We start from the raw sequence: 14,236 nt of genomic DNA on the forward strand, positions 1-14,236 counted from the left end.
AAAAAAAGGAAAAAAAACAACAACATAGATACCAAAAAGAAACACCGCAAGCACTAATAACAACCTGTCTCTGAGCAACTGCAAAGAAAAAGAGGGAAGGGATGTGATTGAGAGAGAAACAGGGAGATATTATAAGTGACAGAGACGGAGGTACAGCGAGAGATAGAGGGAGAGAAAGAAAGAAAGAGAGCAAAACAACACACTGACAACTGTTGTACAACAAAAAGAAGACACATTAGTGCCATAAATAGCTGAGGAGAAGCAGCATGGTGTGGCAGTGGGTGGCGGGATGACATACGCACAGTAGCAGGAAGTTGTTTAAGCTACATGGAGACATAATCCTGAATCCATGGCTTAGTGCAGTAAAATGCCACAGTGCTCTATAATAACCAGCAGGAAGAGTGTAATAAAAAGTGTCTTCCACTCTGCAATATAGTAATCTCTCATGCAGCTCATGCTTTAACTCCAGTGCATGATCTTTTTTAGCCAAAATACAATCGCAAATTGAGTCTCATTTCTTGGCAGGCAAATGACCTTTCATTATGGTGCTTCAGAACAACAAGGCCATTATTCAGAGAGGTCCTTTGTGTTTGTAGAGGGGTAGGCTCTTAGTCTGTCAACCTGCTCTTACCTATCTTGGCTCCCTTCTTGAGCAAGGCGACCACCACCGACGTGTTTCTGCAGCCCACCGCTCTGTCGAGAGGACGCATCCCCGCTGTAGTCTACATGCTCTATCATGGCCCCGTGGTCGACCAAGAACTGGACCTGAAAGGACCAAAAAACATATACTGTACACACACATCTCTCTATTTGGCCTTTTTGGATCAACTTATTTGCCCGTGTGCTACCAGGCACCTACCACTTCAGAATCGCCATAGAAAGCCGCCAGGTCGAGGGGCGTGCGTCCGTTCTTGTCTGCGTGGTCGGTGGCGGCTCCGCTCTCCACCAGGTAGCGAACCACAGGTAAATGGCCCTTGAGACAGGCCAGCTCAGAGCGGTCAGACCTTCCTTATCCATCAGAGACAGAGCGGCTCCTGTGGGAAGAAGCTGCTACAGTGAGTCCCTGTAAAAGTGTATAAATGCCGACATTCTCCTCTCTCTCCTCTTCACACATTGTACATGTCAGAAAATGGAGAGGATTGTAGCTAAACCAGCTCTGTGAGTTGAGTGTGTATGTTGTTGAACTCCAACCAAAAAGGTGAAAATGTCACACACACAGGAAAATTCTGCAGCTTTGGTTCGCACTTAAATGAGTGGATCAGTATAAGTAAAAGTGTGTGTGGATACATTCATTGAAAACTCACTTTGCAAGTTTTTTAATCATTCAAATTTGGCAAGGTGGTTAGTAACACATTTCCTGTGGGGTGACAAAGTCAGGAGATATATTTTTATCACTTCACAGGATTTTAATTTTTTTTTTTGGATTTGGAAAAAAATTTTCAGTTTGTTTTCAGTAATTTGTAATTGCTGTAAACATATTTTGAAAGCAGCAATTACACCTTTTACTGGTATTTGTATTGGAATGATGTGACTGAAAGTTGATCTTACATTTTCATGTATAACACAACATGTGTATTTAAGTCACTGTTAACCACTTTCTGGTTGTGTTCAAATAAGGTAATAGATAAATAATTCCACTTTGTGGTTATTATAGCATTGCTGATTTGAGTTTTGTAGGAAAATGAAACAACATATTTTAAAGTCTGGGACATGATAAGTTACCTTGAGCCAGTAAAAAACTCCACCGTTCCCAGGTGTCCCTCTGATGCAGCCATCATCAGCGGGGTTCGACCCCTGCTTGTCAGCTAAGTTGACGTCTGCCCCATGTGTGAGGAGGAGGTCTACGATCTATGAATGAAAAAGTCAAAAATATTTGTTATCCAATGAGAAAGGTGGATAAAGCTAATGTTTGGGAAGCATAAAGGCTCATTTATTGACCTTTTTGGATAAGCAAAGTTAAATAGACCACTAACCTGCCAGTGTCCCTGTCGAACAGCACTGAACAGCGGGACAATGCCGCGTCTGTTGGACTGGGCCACTGCTGCACCCTGCTCCAGTAACAGACGACAAACCTCCAGCTTCCCCCGACCAGAGGCTGCAGTCAGAGCTGGGAGCACACACAAACACACAGGCACAATTTATACATATACATATTTACATATCACTCAGTACGGCAATTATTTAAAGTAGGGTTTTTGTCAGCTGAATAAATGCAGGAGAAACACCAACTATTCTCTCTCTATTTTTTTTCTGAGTGAAATATCTGGCTCTTCAGCAGTTAAATGCTCCACTATGTTCACTAACTAATCACCTGCTGTGTCAGCTGTTAGGTAAGGAGCAGGTTGTAAACCTTTCTTCTCTGAAAAATACTGCTCGCTGTGGCCAAAAAACACGATGCCAGTGAAAGAAGAGGAAGAGTGATCCAAATAAGATACACAGACAAGCGGACAGTTAGATTATAAAGCTTTGCAAAGATTAATTAGAGCTGGAGATACAGGTTGTTAACCACTATGATCAACCGCCTCATCATTGTTGTTTTTTTTACAGTGCATTACTGTATAAGAATATGAATTATTTGCTTTGAATAAAGATATACTCTACAGGGGGGCGAGAAGAGAAGAGACACTTGAGATTTTCTAAGAGCATAGACAAACAACAGAATGACTCCCCCTTCTCCAAATGACACTGAGCAGCAGTCTTTCTAATACTCCAGGAATAATGCTCGCAATGAGGTTTCATGGCTTGAGGTTAAAACACTACATTATGTTCCTCAACACCGTGCCACAGTGCAATCAGACGAGTCATTTCTAAGCACCCCAGAGCATCGTCATCCATCCGTCTCTTCCTCTCCCCCTGCCCCTCCCGTGTGCGAGGCCCAACCCTGTCTCTGCTCCAATGACACCACCGCACTGCCATCAGCATCTGACGCAGCAAGCAGCACAAGCAGCAGACACACACGCGCGCACACAGAAGAACAATCTCACACAACCGCACTGCAGCGCTCTGCCTCGCAGTGCCACACAGAAGAACCTTCCCACAAAATACTTCACAGACAAGGCTTAAAAATGTCTCTTTACAGCACATTTACCCAACAATTCCACAACTACACAAACCATTAGGCGTACACATGTCATCTGTCAGTATTGATTTCAGCATTTTATCAGTGTAATGTCTGGCTGCAGCAGGTGTTCGTACCTGTCTCCCCCCACAGGGTGTCAAAGTTATTGATTTGAGCCCTCTCTACCTCCTCTTCATCTTTCTCAGGCAGGTCCAGCAGGTAGGACACGATCTGATCGGGAAAAAAGATTCAATATGACAAAGATTAACAAACCAAGGTTACCGTGACTACACACATTCATTTCATACAAATACATACTAGAAACTATAATTTAATCTCATTAAAACAGCTATATTTCAGAACATTAGCAAAGACAATGACTCTCACACCTTGGATTATTCAATTAGTGAAGTAGAAGTTGATTCATATCATAATTAAGAAATGGTTCAAAACCCCTCACATTGGCACTCTTTATAGCTAAGAGTTCAAGGTGTTTATTTTAATTAACCTCTCATTTTTGGTGGTGAAATGTAAAATACTGCAAAGGTGCCAGCAAAGACACGGAAGAAGAGTCCATTGCTGGACTTGAAACCCATTTACATTAATTAAGGGTTGAACTTGGCTGTAGCAGCAGTGGTAGTAGTTAGACATGAGGACAATAAAACTCATTGTATACCTCTGTGTATCCCATACTGGCTGCAGCGATGAGAGCCTGCTGGACTGCATGGCTCTTGGTGAAAGCCGCCTGTTGTTGTGTCTGTGGCGACTGCTGCTGCTGTGGTGCCATGCACCAGTCACACTGGATCAGGAACTTCACCACTTCCATGTGGCCCCTCAGCGCCGCATGGACCAACGCGCACTGGCCATTCTTATCCAGGTGGTCTACCTGTTAACAGGATGTGGATTTCATTAGGGACGGGAAATGAGTGCAGGAAGCCGGACGGCTGGAAGAATCCGCTCCGATCCCATACCTTTGCTCTCCTGCGGCAAAGCGCAGTGACGATGGCCATGTGTCCCCCGGCGGCCGCATAGCCCAGCGGCGTGAGGCCACTTTCAGACGGGGCGTCGACGGAGGCGCCAAACTCAAGCAGCAGAGCCACCATGTCCATGTAGCCCAAGTGTGAGTGGACACACAGGACGGGGGCGTTGTTCAGCACCTCTGTTCGGTAGTTCACATTGGCACCGCCCATCATCAGTAACCGACTCACCTGGACACATAATAAATAGTTAAAACACAGTATATTGAAATTCTCTGTAAGTCCAGAGAGAAGCAGCCTCCTGTGAAGGAAATTTCCTGTGAAGTATGACCCCCCCCTCCTCTGCCATGCTGGAGCCTGTACCTTGATGTTGGGAGTGTAGAGGTTTCGCAGTGAGGAAAGTGCAGCTGAAAGCCCCTCTGTGCTGTAGGAGACCCACAGACCTTGCAAGATGGATGAGGAAACCCCAACTTTTTTGCTGAGACCCTTGAACAGAGAGATAAGCATTCAGTGCCAAATGACCTCTCTATGTGTGTGTGTGTGTTTGTGTGAGAGAGAGTATTTTACACTGCAGATGTAGGTGGAGACACATATAACATGAATGAATGAATGCCTCAAAGGAGAATTTGTCCTCGTCTAGTGTGTGATGATACCTTAAAGATATGTGCTTTGAGGATGTGATGGCCCAGTTCAATAGTCTGCTGTCTATTCAACTTGTTGTCCTGCCGAGAAAACCAGAAGGCCAGTAGGGTGTGACCGCTCCTGCAGAGACGACAGGCACAGAATCTTTCAGCACTTGAGACAGAGCTACGAGGTCATGATGCTGCATTATGATTCTACAGCCTCAGTGCAATCACTTTTAACCGACTCATGTCACGGCAGATGTTTTTTAAGGCAGAAAAATAATTAATTCCTATTCCAGATAAACACTTTGTAGCTGAAACTAACAGAGAAAATTGTTTTTATACATGACTGATTAACTACACAGTTAGATTGTTTCCTAATAAGTAAATCGCTGCATGTTACAGAGTGAACTACTAACAGCCTGCAGAAACATTAATCATCACATCTTCTGCTGCAACTAATCAACAGTCATTTAGAACCATGATTAGGTAAAAGTCAAAGTCATTTTGTTATTAATCAGAATTAAAAAAACCCCAGCTGAGCTACATCGATAAATTTCAACCTTCAAGATAAGCGTCATCAGGAGACACGTCCCCAGCAGATCACTTGGTTACCTGACGTCAAAGTATTTCCCCCACACTACTCAAAATATCACAAGGAACCACTTCACTGGCCACTTTGTTTGCAAGCAAAATGATGAACGGACAGAAAATATTAAAACTACATCTTCCCAGATTATGCTGAAGGGGAGAATAATCGAATAATTTGGCACTTTTCATGGCCTCTCTCTGCTCTATCACCACAGTGTCTAAAACTCTTAAAGATAATGCTGTTTTTTTTAACGTCAGCAGTGTCTGTCCCTCACTTCCTTCATCACAGAGAAAACATATGAATCCTGCCTGCCCTTACCTGGGATCACAGAGAAACTTTGTCTTCTCTCCTTCTTCTCTCCAGATCAGCCACTCCCTGAAGGACGGGTGAACGAACATCCTGGTGCCGTCCCTCCTCTTCACCAGGAAGACTGACAGGTTGTCAACACGTTGCTGGAAATCATCCCAGTCCAGCGTGCCCTGCAGCCACAGACGTCGTCTCAGTGTCACACTTTTTATTACTTCCGAAACATACTGACACAGTTCCACTGGAGTGTAGATAGTAGGCAAATAGAGTTGCTTGAGTTTGTCTGCTATCTACACTCCGGAGGATATGATGACCTGGATGAATGAGAACCTTCACAGAGAAATACTGACAGTGTTTCAGTCAAGAGAGAGGGTTGGAACATGCTAATATTAGCAAGGATTTTTGTCATGGAAACAAGATATCTATCTGAAAAAAACCTTAATTTATAGATATTAACAGTTTGCTGTTTAAATGTACTTGATACCGAGTGTATCACCAAAACCTTTTTATATGACAATAATTCCTTTAACCCTTAGTGCTCAACTCCTTATATGGACATCCTGGGGGTGTCCATGTCACATGGACATGTCACATTGTTTTTTCATCTCATTATGTGTGCGGGAGTAGCAATAATTGTGCAAAAGTCACAAAATTTAGTTTTTCTCTTATTTTTCTTCATAAAAATGAGCCAAGTGAACGTTGAACTGTGATGCATTTCCAAATTCAATCCGATTTGTAAATTTTGACTACTTTTTGCTCAGGTTGCCTATACAGTTTGTGCTGAAAAAAGCAATATAAGACACACTATATTGCACATTCTCATAGCCTCTGTATATACGTTTTAAAATAGTAATGGAAAAAGCAGGGTTAAAGAGCCTTAAAATATCATTACCACTGTTAGGACACCAGCATGATACAAAACTATAAAATAGAGCCCCTGAAACGTTAAAAGGAGCAAGGAAAATTTAAACATGCAACATAAAATCTAGATTATGAATTTACTGTTGCTAACCTCAAGTGAACCAGAGTTGATGGCCTGATATATCTGCTCATCAGTCAGCGGATGAAGCGAGGCCACGGCCACATTGAGCAGAGGCAGCGCCCGCTCGAACGACGACTGCGTGGGGAAGCGCATGTTGCACTGCAGCAGGTAAACCTCGGCCAGGTTGACTGGAACCACCTGTGGAAAAAATACAGAGACAACCTGAGTTACAATGCTGATTTTCATCAGGATCAGCGCAACAGAACATAAATAATGCACTGAGTTTGTGAAGCACATCTTTTTTTCTATTCCACATGGTTTTTCCTCAGAGAAGAGAAAGTGAATTTATTAGTTGTCATTCTTTTATGGAGCCTGGAAGCACATCTGAATACATGAAATTAAATGAATCTTGGGCTGCAAAATACACTCTTTTTTATTGTGAGATGCATACTAATGCAATTCAACAGCCTTATTTATCAAAAGGGTATCTAGACTAAATCAAAAACAAAGATTTTATGAATCCTATATTGCCTGAGCAAACTATGAGCAACAAGATTATAGTCTGTATCAGACAATATCCAGTGAGCGACTTTGAATCCAGTTCAGTTCTACTGTGGGCAACAAGGTGTGCCCCATTTTTTTAGCTTTAGATTTTTAGCTACTTGGCACCATTAAAATGTGCTGATTTAGCTATTAGCAGGTCTCCTTGGCCTATATATATATAGCTATTGATGCACAAATGACAACAACAAGGGCAAAAAAACAACAAGGTCATGATGAACCATGTCCACTCCGTGTAAATGTCAAACAAACAAAGGTGGTTTCTGTTATTTTAGGTTATTATCACACAAATATGTGTACAGGTGTTCATGCACACACACCTGTCGGGCAATCATGACCACCATTTTTTAGGTGCCTTCATTTTTTTCCAGCCACTGTGGTTGCAACTGCTGATCAATTTGATAAACTGGATAAATTTAAGCCACACTAAGCGGCAAAGACAAACCTTATAGCTGGAGCTTTTGAGGACAAGGTAGCCCTTCTCGATGAGGTCGAAGGTGAGTTTGAGGTACAGATAGGAGCCCTGACTCAGGGCCTTGAGGTGGGCGCTGAGCTTGCCGAAGGTGGTGTTGTCCATCTTGCCGTTGAGCGAGATGTTGTTCTGGATCTCTGGGCTGCTGTGGATGCGGTGCAGGATGTAGCCCTGCAGGTCCTGGTCTATGGCATCGTTTTCCTCAAGGCTGTCCAGAGAGATGCGGTGGAATGGCAGTGCATTGGTGATCTCCTGAAGAGTCACAAGCATTTCAGCCAGGCACTTGGATATATTGATGTAGACATCTTGATGATAATATAAGTAAATGCAACAACATGCTGCGAATAAGTGATGTATTACTTTCTTATATGTGTGAAGGTCAAAGCAAAAATATGGAAGCAGCAGCGAGAAAGAAACACCCGAAAATCATCACTTTATCACCACTAGTCTCTAATCTCTCTCCTATAATCCTAACCTCTAAACTATCCTGTACCTGTAATGTGGTTCTCACTGTGACCACCAGTTTGAGCCAGTGAGGGAACTTATTGATGGTTTTGGAGAGGAAGGACACGATGGTGTCTCCGTAGTCGGGCTTGTGGAACTCTGCCTCGTTCAATCCGTCGATGAGGATGATGAGATCCTCGTCCGAGCTGATCTTCCTCTCTGAGGAAACAACATGAAAACAGCTTTAACAGAAGTTTAGGCAATAAATGATGCAGTGCCGTGAAAAAGTGCATTCAGAATTTCAAGGTTCTTTCTTTCACTTCGCTCTACTTTTGTAGTATTTTTTTGACAAAAAGCTTTGAATCTAAAGACACAAAGTCAGATTTAAATGTTATTTTCAAAAATTAATCAGTTAATCAGTTACAGGACTTTGTGCACATAAGGCATCTGAGACTTAAACTGGGCAAACATACTCATCTACTCAATCACCCAAAAGCACTGCAATTTCAAGTAGTTTTTCATTAGTGTTTGTTTATCTGTCTCCTGGCCAAGCAAATAGTTATTAAATGTTGTTCCTTCTTTCCTTAAGATTACAATCTAATTGATAATCTCATCAAATGACATGACTATAAGTTTAATGATAAGTTCATTATTCACTGAGTTATGGATAAAATGACATCAGTGTGTCATGTTCAGTGTGGATCTGTCCTCCTCCAGGTCTGAAGAGTCACAGAGAGAAAGTCTAACTACACTCCACTCGCGTAACATTCCAGCTGCTGTGAGCAAGCGGGGACCATAGTTACACACTCGAGTCCCAAAATGAATGTAGAGCTGGAAATCTAACTCACTGAGCCATGGCAGTGTGAGGAGAAGAAGATTTCACGCTGCTTGAGCACACACGGTAAACACACATACACAAACACATGTACTTGAAGTATTAACTGAGTGGAAAACTTTGGCCTGTGACAGATATTATAATGTGCTGTTTCAAAATAGATGCATTAACTCTAAAGTAATCCTGTGGCTGTCAACATAAACACCAGAACCCTTGGAAGAGCAACATGATAAATATGGAGGATCATGACAGACGTTTATGATGCATGTACATTATCAGTTACATTCATTGTCTCGTACTTGAGTGAACCTGAGCAAGTATCTCACCTTTGTAAAGTGCATCCAGTGGCTCTAAGACTCCCCTCCTGAAGGAGGCCAGTGGGTCCTGTACGCAGGAGCGCAGACTCAGGATGCTCTGTAGGTGCGGCTCCCTCAGCATCTGCTCTCTGTACGCGGCGAGGTGTGGCGAGCGGCACAGCAGAGCGGCCACGTTGTGCACAAACTCTGGCACCAAGCAGGTGTAGGCGTTGTCGGCCTGGCAGTAGTGATACGCCACCACCTGGGGGCGACAGAGAGTTATGGAGAAGGTTAAAGCTGGGTCAGTTACAGGACTTGAGTTTCTATTCCCTCCTGGTAATCCTAACCATGACTAAGCGTAAACTGATTCAAGATCGGTGTCAAGGAGTAGCGGAGTCAGGTGACACGGTTTCAAAAAAACATTTTTGCTCTGCTGCTTCAAAGCCGTTTTCTACAACTCATTTGGGATTGAGTCAGCTTCATGGTGGATGATTGCAGTATAATGAAACATAATACCTCTTGTTTCGCTGTACGGTTTTAGCCATTAATAATTCATGGCTTCCGGCTGCCAAGAGGGGTTCAGGGTTAGCTCATGCATGCTCGCGTGTGAGATGAGTGTGGCACGAAGGAGTCAAGTGTTAAACTGTGTCATTTCACAGCTATGTACTGTACTTGAAACGTGTTAAAATGAATGATTCAGTAAATGAATGAAAACTCATCTTAGAAAGTACATGTAGCGACCGAAGTGAATCGCAGAGGGCGAGTGCATCATGTGAGAGGTTAGCCAACTAAACAATGGCAGCAGGTGAGACCAAACGCTCCCAGTGACTGAGAGATCACAAAGATTTTTCAGTGGCAGTGGCAGCGATCGGAGGGCAGTGAGAAAAATGGGTGGGAGGAGACAGACTAATCAAAATGAAATGCTAATTTTTGGTCACTATGGAATAAAGGGCTTTAAAACAAAAGGAGTGAAAAAGGTAGTGAGCTCAATTATTAATGCACAGAGTTAACAAGATCTAATAGCTTGGCTGGGAAATGGCTTTCTGCAAGTATAAATATTTCATAAGGCTCCCTGGCAAAGTTGTTTTTTCTTTTTTAAACACATCTGCATAATACATCAGGCTGGGAGTGGGGATGCAGATGGCTAAGCTGCAGGGGAGAGGGGCTGCGGTGCAACAGTAGACTGAAAGGAGAGTGGGAGAAGGAGCAAGTTTCACACATAATGAAGAAAATACTAATATTCAGCATCATTTCAGCTGCATAAAAATATTAAATTGGGCTACCAAGTAAAAAATAAATAAAAAAAAAAGCTGTGGGAGACAATGATAGCTTGCATGTGGTGAAAAATATTGGATTTCTTTTGAAAACTGTGAAACAGTGTTGTTCCTGACAGAACTTGAGTCATGCTTGTGCTCGTACCATGGAGAAGTGTTTTCAAAAGGGAGCGATATTGGTTGTCCTACCCACTATGTTGTCAATAACCGACAAAAGAAATAAGAAAGGAAATGCCAACTTATATTATCTTGTTTTTTTTTTCCAGACCAAGGCTTGGAAATGTCACACTGAATCACACATTTAGTATTGTAATAAAATCAGAACAATTTCCTTTTGATGAAGAAAAAAAATGGCAGTACAGTCGTATGCAAATGACACAATGTGTGGAAATTGTATAAACAGTATATATATGCTTTTTCAATTTCCTCAAATGGAAGTTTGGGGAGGCAAGTGGTTTGGGATTGTGCACTTATGCTCTTGTAAAACACGGTAATCAAATCAGTGCTAGAAATTCCATATTAAATATAACCAGAAGAGCCCCTATTTTTGGAATATATGGCTGCAACCTTTGAATAATTCACATTTGTAAAGAGAAGAATTAGTATGTAGAGACAAATGTTCAACCTAGATTATTTTGTCTGTAAATCAGACTTTTGCATGTGAGTAAATGTGAGTGCGTCGATGTGTACTGGTACCTGAGATGCCAGCCTCCTCATGGATTCTTCCTGACGCCGCCTCATCTCGGGGGTCCCTGGACAGCTGCCTCCTCCCAGGGTGCCATGCGTGGGCTGGGGCTGAGTGAGAGGGAGCCCCTCACCATCTGGACACAAGAAGACATTCCTTCTAAATACACAAACGATAATGTCCAACATGTCCAAGTCTGTGAAATGGAACTTAACAGGACACAATCCACAGCCTTCTTGAACATATGTAAAAAGGACAGTTGCCTACGTTTGGGTGAGGCCTGTGGGCTGTCGGAGGCGATCTGTCTCATGCGTGTGCCGTGGCAGCTGAGAGCCACCAGGCGCGAGACGATCGCCGTCTTGCCGAAGCCGATGTTGCCGACCACTACCACGCCGCGGTTGGTGCTGACGTTGGGGCTGTTGAGGTGGGCGTCGATCTCCTGGAAGAGCCACTCGCGGCCCGTGAAGACAGAGTCCATGGTGATGCTGGGCACCTCAAACAGCAGAGGTTTGAGGGCAATGTCTTGAGGCCGATAAGGAGCAAAACGCACTGCAGGTTCAAGGGAATAGAAAGCTGGTCATTAGCTTTACAGCTCTAAGCCACATTTATGTACCTATGATTGAATAATTAATATGAATATTGTGTAGTTAGTCTCCCCGTGGAATCTCAGATAAGATGAGGTAAAGTATGTAAAATGCTGTTTATGAAAATGTGTTAACACCCACATATCTATGCATAAATAAACAACTTAATTCCTTTTCTCACACATAATTAATATTTGCAGTTATAATGGAATGAAAAATTAGAAGCTTTTAATTTGACATTGTTGTTCTGTAAGTCAGTAGTGATTTTTATCTCTAACACATTAACATACAACAAAATAAGTGCAATTATGTTGCTTTTAGGTTTAACAACATCTCGGTCTAATCTAACTACATTTAATGAAAGAAAATACAAAAGCATATTACCAAATACAATTGAAAGTAAAATGCACCTGTAAACTAAGGATTAAGTATTGAAAATCTATTGTGAAAAAACAATATATATATATATTAAAATCTAAGTAAAGACATTTGTTAAATATTTTGACTTAAAATCTCTCTTCAGTTTGATTATCAAGATGTATTTTATATTTTTTACAGTAAATTCTCTCTTTTTAGCACTGCTAAAAAAGAAAAATAGACAGAAACTAATTTATCCACTGATGTCTGCGGATGTTAGCCACCAGGGGGAGTCATTATAATTAAGTCTTCCAGAGGTTTGGGCATCTTTTCAGGAGAACATATTGACCATTAAAGACTAATGAGGGTAAAATGAATGTGGCGTGAACTTCTGAAGCTGTATGATAGAGTTAGTGTAAAATTTAGTCTGCTGCCTCCGAGTGTCCTCCCCTGGGCCTCGTCCTTTAAACTGATTTGAGCTGTGAGAATAAAAACATGCTCTCTTTTTTTCTGGTTTGTCATTTCTTTAGGTCTATGGAAATTATGCCAGAATTCGTATGTGAATTGCACATTAAAAAAAAAACCCCACAAACACTTGGCTGTAAAGGTGAACAGACGGCTGTGACTTGTAAAGTGCTATCCAGCAAGCAGGGCAACTGAGCGGAACTGATGCAACAGATGAAAGTCAAAGTAACTTACGTGACTGGGATTGCCAGGCATGGGTGTTATTTGCAGAAGCTGAGACAAACGGCAAGCGAAAGAAGACAGAGGGGGACAGAAAGAGAGGATGAAGGCAGAAACAGAGCAAGAAGAGAAGGAAGAAAGAAAAGGCAGTGAGCTCAGTGATGGAAACTGGCAGCAGTGTGTCACACAGCACACGGCAAGGTGTAGCTCAATGACAAAAAAAAGAGGCTGCAGCAGTGGCATCAGCACATTGTGAACTGTGAGGTCAGTAATATCGGGAACTACCAGGCTGGGTGTGTCAGTTACTGATAGAAATCCTTTTGATTGCATGGATTGTAGTCCTCTGCATGTCTGTGGCACAGGTTGGGTAATGTTTGCACTTTTGGGGAGAATCTAACCACCTCCACCGCAATGAATCCAGCAGCAAAAGCAATTCAAACTTGTAAAACACATTTAGAGTAATATTCAACATACAATATACATTTACTGTCAAACATAGAAAAAGAAACTGCTACTGCTAGAAAAACCTGCCGTTTGATGGGACACACACCTCTGCTCTGCTGCTGTATACACACAAACACTCCCTCAGTCCAGTCTGATAGTATTGCTAGGCAGGGCCCATTTTCAGATGAAAGACGACGCTTAGGAATAATTTGACATAGTTTATATTCACAAAGACCAAACAAAGGCAGAACATAATAACATCAACAACAACACAAATCACAGAAAGTTATGCACTGCAGCTTTAAGTTGATAACACAAAGAACGCCACCTGAGACAAATCACGAAACAACACCAACGTCATTTTGGTTTCTTTACCGGGTTTCACTGTAATCTGATGCTTTGCAGTCTGCAGTAAGTAATAGCTGCTGGTCAGATTATCACTGGTGCTGTAGCTCATTTCACACTCTGCAGCAGACTAGAAATAAGCCCACTGTGTGAGTCAGCGCTCCATCTATGATATGATGGTGTGAACGTGCTGAATTCTTATGTGTCGGCAGAATTTCCTCCACTGTCCTCAGGTACAGCACAGCAAAATATAACAAGGGGGCAGGGAGGGACTGAGTGTTGCATTAGAGCTGCATGTCTGCAGTAAATGACTCCAGTGTGCTGATTTAGAGCATGGTAACTGAACATAATGAGCTGGTATTGCTTTTAATGTTTTCTTTTGCCACACATCACCCACAAAGTGCTGCTGCAAGCATGCTTCCTATCCAGCAATGCTAATTATAATCCCAGAATGAAAAGAACTGTGATGATGACGCTCAGAAAATATAACACAACGCTTACTTTCAATCAGCAAAAAGTCGCTGATACACCTGAAAGTGGGTGAAAAGCTGTTTCTCTGCTCACATTGAGCACAAAGCCAGCATTCTGCAATCTGCTGCACTGAGCTCTGTGCCAGCTGCAGCCCAATGTAATAAAGGACATTTCATCCATATTCCCCTGTCAGATTATTTTAGTGCTAAATCAACAAGCACACATACATAACAAACAATCAGAGAG

The 14,236-nt window shown here is 42.3% G+C and overlaps 1 protein-coding gene across 1 annotated transcript in view; it reads right to left on the reverse strand.

Moving 5' to 3' along the window:
• tanc2b (tetratricopeptide repeat, ankyrin repeat and coiled-coil containing 2b) overlaps positions 1-14,236 on the reverse strand; it is a gene marked incomplete at its 5' end in the record, with an annotated part of 62,489 nt that overhangs the window by 4,804 nt on the left and 43,449 nt on the right. Inside the window, 21 exon segments of the mRNA XM_083904285.1 lie at positions 632-713; positions 715-765; positions 860-984; positions 987-1,034; positions 1,723-1,738; positions 1,740-1,793; positions 1,795-1,848; positions 1,974-2,107; positions 3,196-3,289; positions 3,735-3,944; positions 4,030-4,266; positions 4,399-4,521; positions 4,689-4,797; positions 5,569-5,729; positions 6,569-6,736; positions 7,545-7,823; positions 8,065-8,234; positions 9,177-9,408; positions 11,117-11,241; positions 11,373-11,654; positions 12,746-12,784. Coding sequence (XP_083760411.1) covers positions 632-713; positions 715-765; positions 860-984; positions 987-1,034; positions 1,723-1,738; positions 1,740-1,793; positions 1,795-1,848; positions 1,974-2,107; positions 3,196-3,289; positions 3,735-3,944; positions 4,030-4,266; positions 4,399-4,521; positions 4,689-4,797; positions 5,569-5,729; positions 6,569-6,736; positions 7,545-7,823; positions 8,065-8,234; positions 9,177-9,408; positions 11,117-11,241; positions 11,373-11,654; positions 12,746-12,784 — 2,793 coding nt within the window.

Source organism: Microchirus variegatus, assembly GCF_963457635.1.
Source record: "Microchirus variegatus genome assembly, chromosome: 17".
NCBI classification, from domain to species: Eukaryota; Metazoa; Chordata; class Actinopteri; order Pleuronectiformes; family Soleidae; genus Microchirus; species Microchirus variegatus.